Source organism: Myzus persicae, unplaced genomic scaffold (assembly GCF_001856785.1).
Source record: "Myzus persicae strain clone G006 unplaced genomic scaffold, MPER_G0061.0, whole genome shotgun sequence".
Lineage (NCBI taxonomy): Eukaryota > Metazoa > Arthropoda > Insecta > Hemiptera > Aphididae > Myzus > Myzus persicae.
The window spans coordinates 18136-32611 of record NW_019100736.1 but is presented as its reverse complement, the minus strand read 5'-3'; the positions used below and the strand labels follow the sequence as shown (position 1 = coordinate 32611).

Sequence of the window (14476 nt, the reverse complement as noted above, 5' to 3'; positions counted from 1 at the left end):
TTTTCATCTTTAGGTATAATACCTTATATAACTTATGGTACAAGGCACAACCACAGATAATCTGCTTGTATTGAACTCATTACGCATAAAAACAGCTTTTTTAAGTTATAAAATAAGGAAAGTAAAATATTTTTGTTCATTTAAACACATAATTGCAAATATTGCAAAAATGTGGAAAATTGCAAAAAGTTGCAATTTGGAATGTAATATAAGGGTGTAGTCGTGTAGAACATAGGTATAACATCCGGTGTTTATTTCAGATGATAATTTGATCGGATTTGATTTATCCTGTCTGGAAACAAGGTTGTAATAACATAATATCGATTAAATCCGATCTTTAAATTTAAATGAATAAATTACAACATGGGTGCAAACTAACGCCGAGCATTCCCGCGTCGAATAATACAATCCCCCGCCATATCGCAGCGCCATCTGCACCGTCGTACGAGTTTGGGGGTAGGTCAGTAGTACGGGTAGCAGTATGCTTGTTAGAGTGGTTGAGTACACCTGCTCCGCACCGCCCGAACCAGTTTACTTACATTTTCGGTTCTAACGTGTTTACCATGTAGTTGATTATTCGTTTACAAGTGTGCGTCACATCAGTACCTACCTCTGACCGATCCACGCCAGAGTCAACCGGCGACGAGTTGTACGATTGCAGTTAGCTACTTCCGACTGAATCGAGTAAGTTAGAAATTATAACTTAATCATAGACATATATAGATGCAATGTTTCCCTGGGGGAAGTGACCAGCCCGCAACATAATATGATGGTATAACCACCTTAAGTGGTAGTCCCGCTTTCGAGCTTTGTGTCCCGCCGTCCTCAAAGAACCTATAATACGACTGTAGACTGTGATTTTCGGCTTTTCCGAGTATGTTATAAATTATAATGTATTTTTTATAGAGACATGCGTGTCATAAACTATAAATAATGTTATTAATTATTGTTACTACGTAGTTCGCTCTTCGATTGCAACAGTTATTTTCATCATTGTCGCTAGCCGATGCACGCCCTAGCCAATTGCCAACCACTGTAGCTGCGTGTACGACTGGAGACTGTTCCGCGTAGGTATGTTATAATATATTTTTATATAGTTTTTTTATATTGTCATAACATATATATGTTATCATTATTATCACTGTTTTGCATATTAGTTACCTACGGGCCAATCTTACTATCTCCGGTTAAATGCCGGTAACGCTAACCAGCTGATAACAGATTGTATTATCTGCAGGATTTCGACACTTAAGTGTTCGTTAACTTTAACCGGGCATTCTAAGAATGGCTCTACCTAAACTGTTATTATTTTTTCAATATTTATTATCGTTTTGTGTTCGTTGACTGTTCATCGTCGTCGTCGTCGTTGGTTATGGGAGTGCTGTACACTAGGTGCCGAATCATTTTTCGTCATTTAGTTGTACCATCTCCGATTAAAGTTAGCTGAAGTTTAATCGGCCGAATTTGGCCGGTTATAAAATCTGTTATCAGCTGGTTAAGAGGACGTGATACCTGCATGTGTTATCTCTGTCTTACAAGTGCGTAACATAGCAAATTTTACGCTCAGCAGAACATGTGTAGCTCCGTTAGTTTAAAAATTAGTGTGAATTGACCTCTTATAAAATCTAAAGGTAAGATTATTATCTAGGCAACCTCATAGGTTTTTCATTATATTTTAATTTTAACGCTAGTTATGAGTATTTTAAAATTGTAAATTTTTTATACATCTTAAAATACTTATAACTCGCTTTAAAATACAAATATAATAAAAAGATTATGAGATTGCCTAGATAATAATCTTACCTTTAGATTTTATAAGAGGTCAATTTGCACTAATTTTTAAACTAACGGAGTTACACGTGTTCCGCCGAGTGTACAATTTGCTATGTTATGCACTTGTAAGACGGAGACAACACATGCGGGTATCACGTCCTCTTAAGGATTTATATAAAAGCTTGGATAATCAAAATGTAACCGTTGACGGTACAACTGGCCCTTAATGTCTAGTTTCATTAAATTAATAGAATTTAATAAAAGCCCGCCTCACACAATTCATAGTTATTTTTTATTTTATAAAAAATTAATGTAAATAAATAAATGTTTCTCCCCCACTTCTGATGTCCCAATATTTTTTTTTCGTCCATAATACATTAATAATTCTTATTTGTAACTAAATATTATAATATAAGAAAAAACTTTTTTAATAACCGATTCAAAATCCACCTTTTCACACATTAGTCAATATAATATTATATTAAATTATCTAACCTGCCACTGTACAATGGGCGTGCAATGTAAAATGTTTCTTATCTAGAGTACAATTTCAATAAAACATTTTTAGGAAATTTATAGTTGCCTATTATATATACCTTATATGTTATCAGTATAGTATGGAATCCATTCATTTATAATTTAATGAACTGCTTTAGTAATAGTATTTACATTAAAATTAAATTAATTCTATATCTATAAAATGTGTAGAATCGATTGAAAATAGTTATTATACCTACACATAATTAATTAGTTGAAGAGTAGATGAACAATACAATTGTTATTTTTATACTAAAGAATATAATTACATTTCGGAATAATAATATACTATTTTTATGTATTTATGTATTTGAAATATTGTTTACATACATTTAGGACCAAATAAAATCTGAGCAAAAAATAATGACAATGTCTGTATGAAACTGATAAAATATAAACATTATGAAAATACCTACCTACAACAATATTTCCTTATAGTTTTATACTATAGTTCATTTTCAAAAGGTATTTTAAAAATTGAGTTGATTTATTATTAATTGTCCTAATTTAAAAAGTGGTTTAGTGAAATCCGGCTCGTGGTGATCTTTAGCGAAGGTGCCTATATTCTTTGGTATACATAATCTTCCTTAGTGTTATTTCCTTTGTGTTTATTAATCTTTAAAATAAAACTAATTACTTGCCAAATTCTAAATTTATTGCTTTTATATTTAACAATTATAACTTAATAGTACATCAAAAACATAAAGTACGCGTCTGGTGAAACAAAATGTGAGTGCCATAACAAAAATTGTAATTTGTATGATTTGTTAGAAAATTATTATTTTTATTTTTTAAATTTAATCTACAAATTTGTAATAGCATGCACAATATGCTGAAACATTTTAATTAATTATATTATATGGAGAGTAGTTTTATATTTTAAATTAACTTTTTAGCATTACGTTTTATCTATTTTTCGTGCATACTGCACGTAACTATAGTTTAATTTTGACAATTATTATTATAAATGTTTTTTATTCTTAACGGAGTCCAATATTGTCTGGTGGTTGTTGGTGAAAACACCTGCCTTGTACCTAACTATTTCTAATTTTGAAAAAGTATAATATTTATTGGGAAATTATTGCCACAGTATTTATTAATAATCGTTGCAATATTTATAAAATAATGCTAACTAGTTTTAATGATACATATTTACGTTTAAGTGCCATTAAATCTTTGTTTATAGAAAAAAAATAAACGGTTTTTAAAAAATATACTTTTTATAAATATCACATTTGTTAATAATATGTTTTACACTGTTCATCTCATTTATAAGTTATACTTTTGAATATATTTTCTACTGGCTTATCTCATGCAAATGTTTATTTAAGATAACTTTTCTATGGATATGCATTCTTTAAATGAATATAACAAATAAATTAGTAAAACTTGTATGAGTTGTATGTACATTTTATTATATAGTAATACGCCATTATTAGAAGAATGTTAAAAAAATTTCATTTTCTTTATGTATATACAAAATTATCCAAAGTGATAAGACTAAATATAAAAATATGAAAAATAATACTTCATGTTTTAATTATATACTTGTACACAATGGTGCTTATATGAAATACTTGAGAAGCAGGGTTGAATTACAAATTGGTAGGTTAGCTAAATCTCTCCTCGTTTTAGTGAAAGGGGGTGATAGGCGATCCTATGGATGAGGGGAGACATTCTGGGGTTCAACCTTTAGCTTCTTCTCACTATCGATGTTGAAAGGTTATGACTCAAATCAATTACCGGAAATATTCGTACGCAAATATTGATATAATAAATTAAAAAAATATCCATAATTTAAGTATGCTAGTATTAATACAATTCTTACCTTTTCAACAGTTTAGATCAGGTATTTCATAATTTAAAATTTGTTTATTTAAAAGTAGATACCTTCGTGATGGAGTCGTCCAGAAAGAAGACCAAGCTTGCCGATAATTCCAAGCAACTTTGGGAATTGAACGTATGTGTGAGTTGCTCAAAGTTTATGGACAATACTTCAAAATTGTTGAGTTGCCTTCATAGCGTGTGCCGCAAGTGCATTAAATTGCATTCTGATATACAAGGTGGGGTTTTCTTAATATTCTGCTTAACTGCTTATCTTTATAATATAACTTAAATCTCTTAAGTCATAAGAATATAAGATAAATATTCTTCATTTATAATATATCAGTATATAAAACTTAAAAATTATGGAAAATTTGGTCAACAATTTATTTATATAAAAATATTAACACAATATTAATATTCATGTAGAACTATAGCACTAATTTCCAAGCCAGTGAAGTGGAATAAAGAGTTAAAACGAATAATTAAAAAGAAATTGTCTCATAAAAAAATTTCGAAAATATTGTATTTTTAATTAACATGCCCGTTTTTAGCTATAAATTTTTGATGTTCCACATTTTATTTATCATATAATTTAATATAATATGAAGTGTCTTTTACTTAAATTATCTTAAATTTATCTACATGATTGCCTAATTATCTGATAAGGTACTAAAATTATTAAACTTTTTGTTTGAGTGCAGTTTATTTTTATACTTAAAAAAATTATAATATAATTTATGTATAGTATTCTATGTATTATGTATTCTTTAAATACCTACTTAAGTATTATAATACATTTGTAATAAAAGAATATTTATTAAGTTTATATTTCTATGTACTTACAGTTTATTTATATTAATAGATTAGGTACCTACTTTAAAATATTTTTTTTTAATTTGCATGCAAAATATTAAAAACACAATTTGGGGGAAGGAGGAAAAGAATTGTTTTCGAATACAAATTTTTTTTTGTTACAAATAACAACTATTATTTGTTGTTTGCATTAGGATACCAAAGACTGAAAGATGCATTTTGTATTTTTGTATATGAATGTTAAATTTAAAAAGTGTATTATTCCGAATACTTAATAAGGTATATTAGAATACTTAAATGTAATTTATTGTATTAATTTTTACATTTGAACACAAAAAAAAAAATATTGAAATACATTTATTTGATTTACTTTATGACGCTAGTACATATTTGTTTATCATAATATTTTTTCCTGTTTATTTAGGTCGGTACAAATGCAAATGTAGAGTAGCAACTGACATTTCAAAAGAACTCCCAAATAGTACTCTGTATTGTGAAGAATTTGATGAAGTAATCATAAGTTATATAAGATCATACATCAACTCATATTCTTTATTTAGTGTACGGGTGCAATTTATTGGATAATTAAGTCTGTTGTAGAAGGGGGTGGCTTATTGTTACACATATTTAAGTTGGCTAAGTGTTAATACACGTTAATAGCTACGCCCAATGATTAACTAATTCGTTAAAATTACTTCAGTACCTCTTGCCGATGCCATACAAGCATAAAACATCATTGTCACACCCCTCTCCTACTCACAAATTGCACTTGTATAAAATATTATCTAAATATTATATAGATGATTATTTGATTTAAATTTTTCATTTGTATATGGTTTTTAGAGTATTATACAAAATAATTATATGGACGAGAAATACCAAACACAATTGTATGGTAAATACACGACGAAAGCTAAATGTCCAAATTGCATTGGTGTAAGTACAAGTACCTATATGGCTATATATTATAGTATATATGAATTAAGAATAAAAATATATCTTTGTTTTAAAAAAATAATACAAATCATGCAAAATTAAATTTGACGAAAATGTCTAAATCAAAATTATACAATGGTTTTTTCCTCTACATAAAATATGGTTGTTTGTTTTAAGAACCATTTAAATTTAAAAAATATTTTAATAAAAAATATCTATTATAATCTAATTGTAAATATATTAAAAATATTTATTTTTTTGTATAACAATTTATGTTTAATTACATAAGATATGCTTAAATATTTGAAAACTGAATCCTTTAATGAATCTTAATATTGTCACATAATTATGTTTTATAATTTACGTTACAGAAATTCATTGAAGTATATTGTACTACATGCAATGAATTGCATTGTTCACTGTGCCAATTAATGCGTCATCAATCTCATACATTTAAATCTATAGACAGAGTTATGGAGAATATCCGTTCAAATTTAATGTTCAATAAAGTTGACTTATGGTAAGGTTAACATGTGTTTAAATATTAAATGTAATGTATTTAATTTTTTTAATTGTTTTAAAAAATGACTCCTGTTTGAATTTCTTAAGAATAATATATATGTATATATTTTAACAGTGGTAAATTACATTTTGTGAATCAAGCAAAATTAAATATAACATCACATATAGATGATATAAAAAAACATAGACGTGATATAAAAAAAGAAATAAATGACAAATTTTCTGAGTAAGTATTACCTAATTCAGTAAAATTTAAACATGGTATAATTCAAATATGTATGAGTGTAATGTAAAATACGCAAAGCTACATTTAACTTACATATCTACATTACATAAGTACTAGAGCATACATACCTAAGACCTAACCTATATTATCTCAAAATGTATTTGAAAAAATCTACCACTATGTAATTTTAACGACGTTGTATGTTTCAAGCAAACTAAGATTCTTCTTATATTCTGCACTCAATAAGGTTTAAAATTTACTTACCAATACTTGACGTGTGGTTTGGTGGGTATCCAAAATAACAACAGTATCTATAGTCATTCTAGTCTAGGCTAATATAAATATTTGGTGAAAATTATAAGTGTCTACGGTTATTAGTTTTAGAATTGAACCAAAAAATAAAATGGATTTGGTCAAAAATTGGAATTTTCAATTTTGACCTCCGGAATGCATCAGATATATTTTCAATTAGAAAAAATGCAGCTGATGTAAAAAATCTGAACATGTTTACTACTTCAACTACCTACCCCAAATGTCGACGAGAGACAAAAAATACACACATCATTGTAATAATAATAATGCATTTATTTATTGATTAGAATATAAAACTGATTTAGATTCATTTTATCTATACTCGTATTGAATAATGACATAGCCGTTTGACTGTCACTAAGTAGCTATAACATACACTAACGGCCAATTAGCTCATTAACCTTCTGCAGTTCTGCACCACCGTGCACATACCTATGATCTCCACTGATAGGTATTTCTTCAGTGTTAAAGTAGGTTGTAGGAACCCGACTTCAATATAATTTCCATTTAACACCTGTCTGTGTAATTATTCAAAACTAAAAACATTGTGCCTTTTTTGCTATATACTTTTCCATCATGTTATCGACATTAGAGATTTTTATCTATTAAAATATACATACCCAACAAAGAACACAGTACCACAAAACAACAAATAATTTATTATTATAACATAATAATGATAATATGCTTTATGACTCAATTTTCTTGTCACGAGTGTTAAATTTCTAAACAATAAAATAATATCATAATATTATGTGTTATTACGTTACAGGATTCGTAGTCAATTGAAAAGGACCGAAGAAAAAATGTCGGAATATGTGGAGTCGTATTGCAAAGCAAAAATAGATGATTTGACTAAAAATAAAGTGGCAATGGATGGATTGACGAAAAAATACGATTTCTATTTGTATTTTTCTGAGTCTGCTTTGAAAAAGGAAAACAAGGCAGATCTTGACATAACAAAGTACGGCACGTATATCATTTAAATATATTAGAACATAGGTAGTAATCTATTGGTACTGATATTAAAGAAATATGATGCTTCCTGAGGTTTCTATAAAAAAATGCCTATCTTATACTAATATTTTTGGCCCTCCTTAGAGTTATCGGATAAAAATTCTGAAAACATTATCCATGAAGTTTACAGAAAATTACTTTATCACTTTTTTAAAATTTAACGCTTAAACACTTTAAAATGACATTTTTAATTTTAAAATATCGATAATATTGATCTAAACTAATTAATTACAGAAGAATATAAGAAAGTCGATTTCAAATAAACTGGTTGACTCTACAATAAAAAAAATGTTTCTGAAATTTTATATCGGACTAGGTTGGTTTACAATTATTAGTAATTAATAATCATGCTAATATTGATACTTATGGACAATAAAAAGCCTAATTATTATTTGTGTAGTTTTTTATTGGTATATGCATTCATACGATATGCGGCTGTCATCAGTTATTTGTATTACTTTACATTCATATACACAATAATGATCACTTACTGTCTTACTATGCACACATACACGCACGGAATTAGAAATGTGCTTAAATTGAACTTCTTTAAACCGGCGCGTGCAGAAGAAGAGGACGTGATAAAATTAGGTATATAAAAACTAAAATATCTACGTTCGTTTTAAACAAACTTCCAAACTCCATTCGAAGTGATTAATTACTATTCATTGAATTGTTACATTTAGGATCACAAAAATTGAAAAAAAATTTTGCTGTAATGTAATGGCTTATTTGTTTTTTTTTCAACATAACAATTATATCTAAAATACCTATACCTACCTATCGGATTCGTTCTTAAGAATCGTACTATAACTAGCATTTATCGAATTTGAAGTTTTTATTTGGTTATATTTGCGAAATCATCGTAATCAAAAAATAAAATGCACTTCCCAACATTTTCCATTATTACTATGAAACGATTAGGTGAGTAGTATACATTCGTATGCTCACAGTCTATTTGTTTTGGTAATGATATTATGTTCAAGCAAGAATGTCCGCTCAATGATTTTGTAGTATAACACATCACAGGGAGATTACACAGTCTTTATCCACCTATTTGTCGGTCACACAAAAATATTTACTGTTTTACATGTTACAGGGAAAATTGACAATTTTTTTTTCCACTTATTCGTCCCTTTTAAAATTATAGGGAGTTGGGGCACTCAAAATTGGTTTACAGCTTACTCAAAAATATTTACCGTATACATATTTATATATATTTTTCCCGTGTTAACTCTCGACTTTTTTACCATACTTTACTTTACAACTAAAATAACTATTTCAACTATCAAGTAAAGAACACAAATTATTAAATAAGAATTTTTATTAAGTTATAAATTAATTCTAACTTATTTTTACACAAGCTTTCTTACTTCTCTAGTAACAGATATATAAACTACAATACGATCATGAACTAATACACAGTAAGCAATTACACCTGTAAGCAATTGTAAGGCTTCAATTTACAATTGAGGATTCACTGCGGAGGCTGTAGCTGAATCATTCTGTTTCAAATTATTGATAATTTTAATTGGAGCGTTCAATAGAAATGTAGGACTCAATATCAGGTTTCAAAAATTTTGTTGTATAGTGCGATTCTTGAAACGATGTGCACATATTATGTAATAAAGTGAAATTGTTTTTTTTTGAAAAATCTAAATTCAAATTATTATACTGATAAGCTACCGAGTATTGAAATACTTACCGTTTGTTAGATTACAATTATCAATTAAACTACAACCTTTTTTAAACGAATTTTTACGTCCTTTTTGTAATAAAATTATACTATACATTTATACAATATAATATTAAATAATATATTAAATTTGGTGGTGATCGAGTTAGGTAATTTTGATCCTGTTCTCCCACTTGGGAAAAGCTTTTAAATCGAAATTTATATTAATTGATTGATTTATTAAATTCGTACGTCCAATTGTCCCCACTTTCGTTTGTCCCAAATTTTAGTTTCAAAATCCAGCTTATATTCTAGTTTTTCCAACCTCAATATAGGTGGCCATAAGTACCATGTTAAATGATAAAACGTATTATTCAAGTATTCCATTACGGTTTCTATATGGTCTGAAATCATTAGAATCAACTGAAATGTCGAATGTTAACTTGGTTTTGAATTTTTCTTTATAGACAAATGGTTGTTCCATAACTCGATGTTTAAAATCTTCAATTTCATAGCATTCCTTTTCCAGTTTAGCTTAGCACATCATAAGATCATTATTAATATGGCCCACTACTTGTATTATAGTTGCATAGAAAATGTATTATTGTTTTAGTTTACATTCGGGAATGAATTGAATGTTTGAAAATATATATAAAGGTATTTATGAGTCTTCGTTTAGATTTATAGACGAACAATAAATTCTTAAATATTGTTGTATTCCCAGTGAAACTTAAAGTAACTGATATACATACTGCTATTATAAAGCTCTACTGTTTTTAATATGAAACTTAAGTAGATATTAAATTACATTTTACATTTCATTTGCAAAGTCGAAAGAATCAATACATAGACTGAGTGATAGCTCCGCCCCAAATGTATTATTTATTATTAAAGTGAAGTAACTTTTTTCTAGTTTTATTTATTTATTTTTTTATAATACTTTTTTGTGTGTTTGAAATGCTTCAGAAAATGAATGTTTTAATAAAATATTATGTAACATGTAATCTTATTGTTTAAATCTTCTATTTCATAACTTCCTTCTTCAAAAATAAATAAAAACATATTTTTGTAAGTAGTTGAATTTATATTCGGAAATGAAATTGTACATTTGTAAATATAACAAAGCTATTTCTAAGTCCTTGTACTTATACGTTTAGAAACGGAACATAATTCATAGATAATATTATAATTGTATTTCCGGTCAAACTTAATGTAGGTAAGAGATTCATAGGCACATTGTAAAAATTCAAGGCATAAACTTTCACAATTAAATATATTGAAATCTTGATAATTTGAATAGTTACATACTTCTATACAATTCACTTCATACACGATGAACTATTTATTGAAAATCGTTTTTACATTTTTGTAAATTAATTTTTATAAATTTAAATAATAACTTGTAAAACAATTTAATAAAATAATGCGAAAATCAGAGAAAATGAAACACAATTTGATTAAACGACGGGTCGTTAGTAAATGAATAACAAAAACATGTTCAATTTAAAACTTAAAAGTAAAAATATAAAATATAAATCATTAATTAATTCATAATTTGCTATCGAATTGATAAAAACAAATAAAATACAGAGTAACCAACAACAATAAAAATTTGAAAATGGTAAATATTATTTCAGTTTTAAAAGTTTGGTGAAAAATCGAGTTTATACAGGAAAAATATTAATAAATATTGTAAAATATTGTAAATATTTTTAAGAGAGGAGTAAAACTGATTTTGAGTGTAAGCTCTCTATAATTTTAAAATAAAGTAAATATTTTGATTAAGCAACGAATTCGTGGACAACGGTTGTGGAAAATCTAAAGGTAAAATGCAATACGATAAATGTTTTTGAATGAGTGGTAAATAAGTCGACAATGACAGTGTAATCTAATCTTGATGTATATGATCAGTGTCCTTTGAGAGATAACATTCCTACTTGGACAAATAAGTAATAATGAATAAACAGTGAACATACAAATGTTAGCAACTTTGGTGATTTTATTTTAAATATTAAATTATTGAATAGGTTGATTAGCGCGAAGACATTTTTATTTTTTTTACTAAAGAAGGGAGCCTTGATAACTTTACCATCGGCTTGTTTTACTTAATATGTTACTTAAATAATTTAAATTAAATTGTACAGGTAATCCAATGTATTTCATATGTACAATTATATTTTTGATGGATTCTTCATTGAGGCTCAGTGCGCCTTGAAGGTGTTCAGGTATATTGTATTTTTGTCGGGCCTCATGCGTGTCTCTAGATTCGGTAATGATATGTTTGATTTAAGTTGCATATCCGCATGTTAGACATGTTCTTGGTAGTTCTGTTTTCATTAGAGGGCTACGTGTATGGTGTATGACCTATTATGAGGCGATTTAATTTACACAGCTTTGTAATTTATCATTATACACAATTCTGTTGCACATGAATATATTTAATTATATTTGAAATATTACACTTTTAATTGTTCGTAAGAAATCGATACCTTTCAGTTCCCTATTACCTTTCACCAAGAAAATTTGTCACACATACGATCCACCATCTTTACTGATAATAATTTACATATCATATGGTTTAATAATACACACTCAATTTGTTATAGTATGATCAATAATCAACTGCTGGAAGTCAGAAAAGGTTTCACGAAAGACATTAGTAGATTGTATACAACTAATCCTGCAAATATCAATTTAAAAGTCGAGCTTGATGATACACTGAATGAGTTAATCGACTGTAAGTATATAATATAACTGTTCGTCAAAAATGAATAGACAAATGCCGTCAGTGTGAATCGGTTGACAATGCATAGATAGTTTTTAATATTATTATTTGTTTTGTATAGCCGTTAGAAGAGTTGCAATTTATAGACCAAAAAAAGTTGAAGAAGCAATTAATGCATTGAGCCAAACATGGAATATTACATTAGTTTCGGATTACGAAAGTGTCAATAGGGTAAGCTTTTGAACTGTATAAATAATAAATAAACGTATCAAACTTGTCACGTCTGCTGTTAAACTATAAATCATATGAAAGTGAATAATTAATCATTTAGTAAGGTACGTGTTCAGCCCCTGAGAAGTGCGGGGACGGATCCAATGGGGGCTTAGGAGTACCGCCTCCCAGGAAATATGAGTACCCTCTACTGAACACTACTATTGATAAAATAAATACTATAAATATTAAATTCTGCATTTATAATCAATATATATTGTATTTGTGTTGTAAATAAATTGTTCGGCCCAGATCCGTTCCTGGTGTAATGCCCGTCTTTGGTTTCGAATGCAGAGTAAACAAATAATGCATAAATTATAACACACAGGGACTGATTTAATGAAATTATGGCCAATTGCACCAACTCGTTTGAAGCCCCAAAGTTAAACATTCTCCTGGAAAAAAAGTGCAGAAAGTGTAGGAAGAAACGTCGGTAATAATAAAAAAAAAACACTTTTGTTTGATGTGTTAAATACCTATGTGTAGCACCCATTGAGTACTATAAATATAATGTTTAGTTTATTAGTTAGTTGATTTTGTAAATTAAGGATAATAAAGATAATATAATATTAGGCAATTAAATAAAATATAAAATTATAATATATTAAAACATTATAAATACTTTAGAATTTTAATGCAATTAAAATTAAAATTAATTAGGTAATTTGCAGTCTTGTATTTAAATGGAAAAAAATCTTATTTATTTAACAGTTTATTATACAGAGTTAATAATTAAAATGAAATAAAAAAATTATCAATTTCCTCTTCTATAAAATTTGCAGCAGCGAATTCAACAGCTTTCGTGATTCCCAGAATTTGGGTCTCAAATCCAAGTGCATCATCTGCACTGCCGTAAATCAGGGCCTGATAATATTCAGTTATTTGTAGTAAGTATTCAAAAGAGTACCTACTACTTTCATCCTGTACAGTATATTTATTTGTATGAGGAAATTGAATCCTTTAAACAAAACTTACAAGGTTGGTAATAGCACATTCTGTGATATTACCAACAGGCATAGGTATCTGTTCATTTTTGGAATAGGAAGAATATATTCACATATTATTATGTAAGACAAACATTTTTATTTTATTTTTTTATTTATTGTAAATTAAATTGTTTTAGCACACTTTGTGCTATTATAAGTGTTTATACAATACAATTTTAATAGTGCTTCTAATAATTGTATAATGTAAGTTGTGACTGCGGTTTTGTGGACTAGGTATATGGTAAAGACTAATATGATGACAGTTGATGTGAAAAAACTCACAAATTGTTTTAGTTATTGTTTAAATGTTTAGTTTTATGCCGGATGACGGCCTACTATTCTTAACACGACAAGAGAGGCAATTTGGACACACGAGTGCTGGTCGGCTTTGGGGCTCTTATAAATAATAATACAAAAAATACTTAACTAAATAATTAAAGAAATATAACAAACAAAAAGGGTAATCCGATGGGCACGACAGCATTGGTGTTGTGGCGGCGGGGGAAGTGACAACGGCAACGACGATGATGATGAACAGGTGAACGGCGATGGTTACAGAAGTGACGGTGTCGGTGACGGCCAAGGTGGTAACGTTAAGGCTGTAGTAAAAAATGCCGGACCTCGAACTCGTCGTCGTGGCTGTGAAACATAGGCTGAACATTGCCGTGTTGGTGCGAACGATCGCAGTGATATCGGCAGGCCGTGCTACGCCTTTGGACCGGTCATCTTCACCTGCGCTATCACTCGTTAGTTATGACACGTCGGTTATTTATCGTTCGTTATGACCACCGACAGAACCTAATATTTTGATGATTAGAATATAATGACATTGATAATGAGTAAAACGATTCTTGAAT

General features: G+C 28.3%; 1 protein-coding gene across 1 annotated transcript; it reads left to right on the top strand.

The window, feature by feature from the left end:
* The first annotated feature begins 968 nt into the window (after window positions 1–968).
* Window positions 969–12771, top strand: LOC111042740 (transcription intermediary factor 1-alpha-like). Its single transcript, XM_022327446.1, has 9 exons — window positions 969–1071; window positions 4197–4373; window positions 5375–5460; window positions 5794–5886; window positions 6258–6406; window positions 6524–6634; window positions 7719–7910; window positions 12245–12375; window positions 12485–12771. Exons 2-9 carry the CDS (start codon window positions 4208–4210, stop codon window positions 12604–12606), a joined length of 1050 nt encoding a protein of 349 aa, XP_022183138.1. The 5' UTR covers window positions 969–1071; window positions 4197–4207; the 3' UTR covers window positions 12607–12771.
* Window positions 12772–14476: the final 1705 nt, after the last annotated feature.

Bases quoted from the DNA above. Each gene is read 5' to 3' on its own strand.
- LOC111042740 (XM_022327446.1), top strand. From the start codon at position 4,208: ATGGAGTCGTCCAGAAAGAAGACCAAGCTTGCCGATAATTCCAAGCAA. The intron at 4,374-5,374 runs GTGGGGTTTTCT...CTGTTTATTTAG, and splicing joins ATTGCATTCTGATATACAAG to GTCGGTACAAATGCAAATGT. The intron at 6,635-7,718 runs GTAAGTATTACC...ATTACGTTACAG, and splicing joins ATAAATGACAAATTTTCTGA to GATTCGTAGTCAATTGAAAA.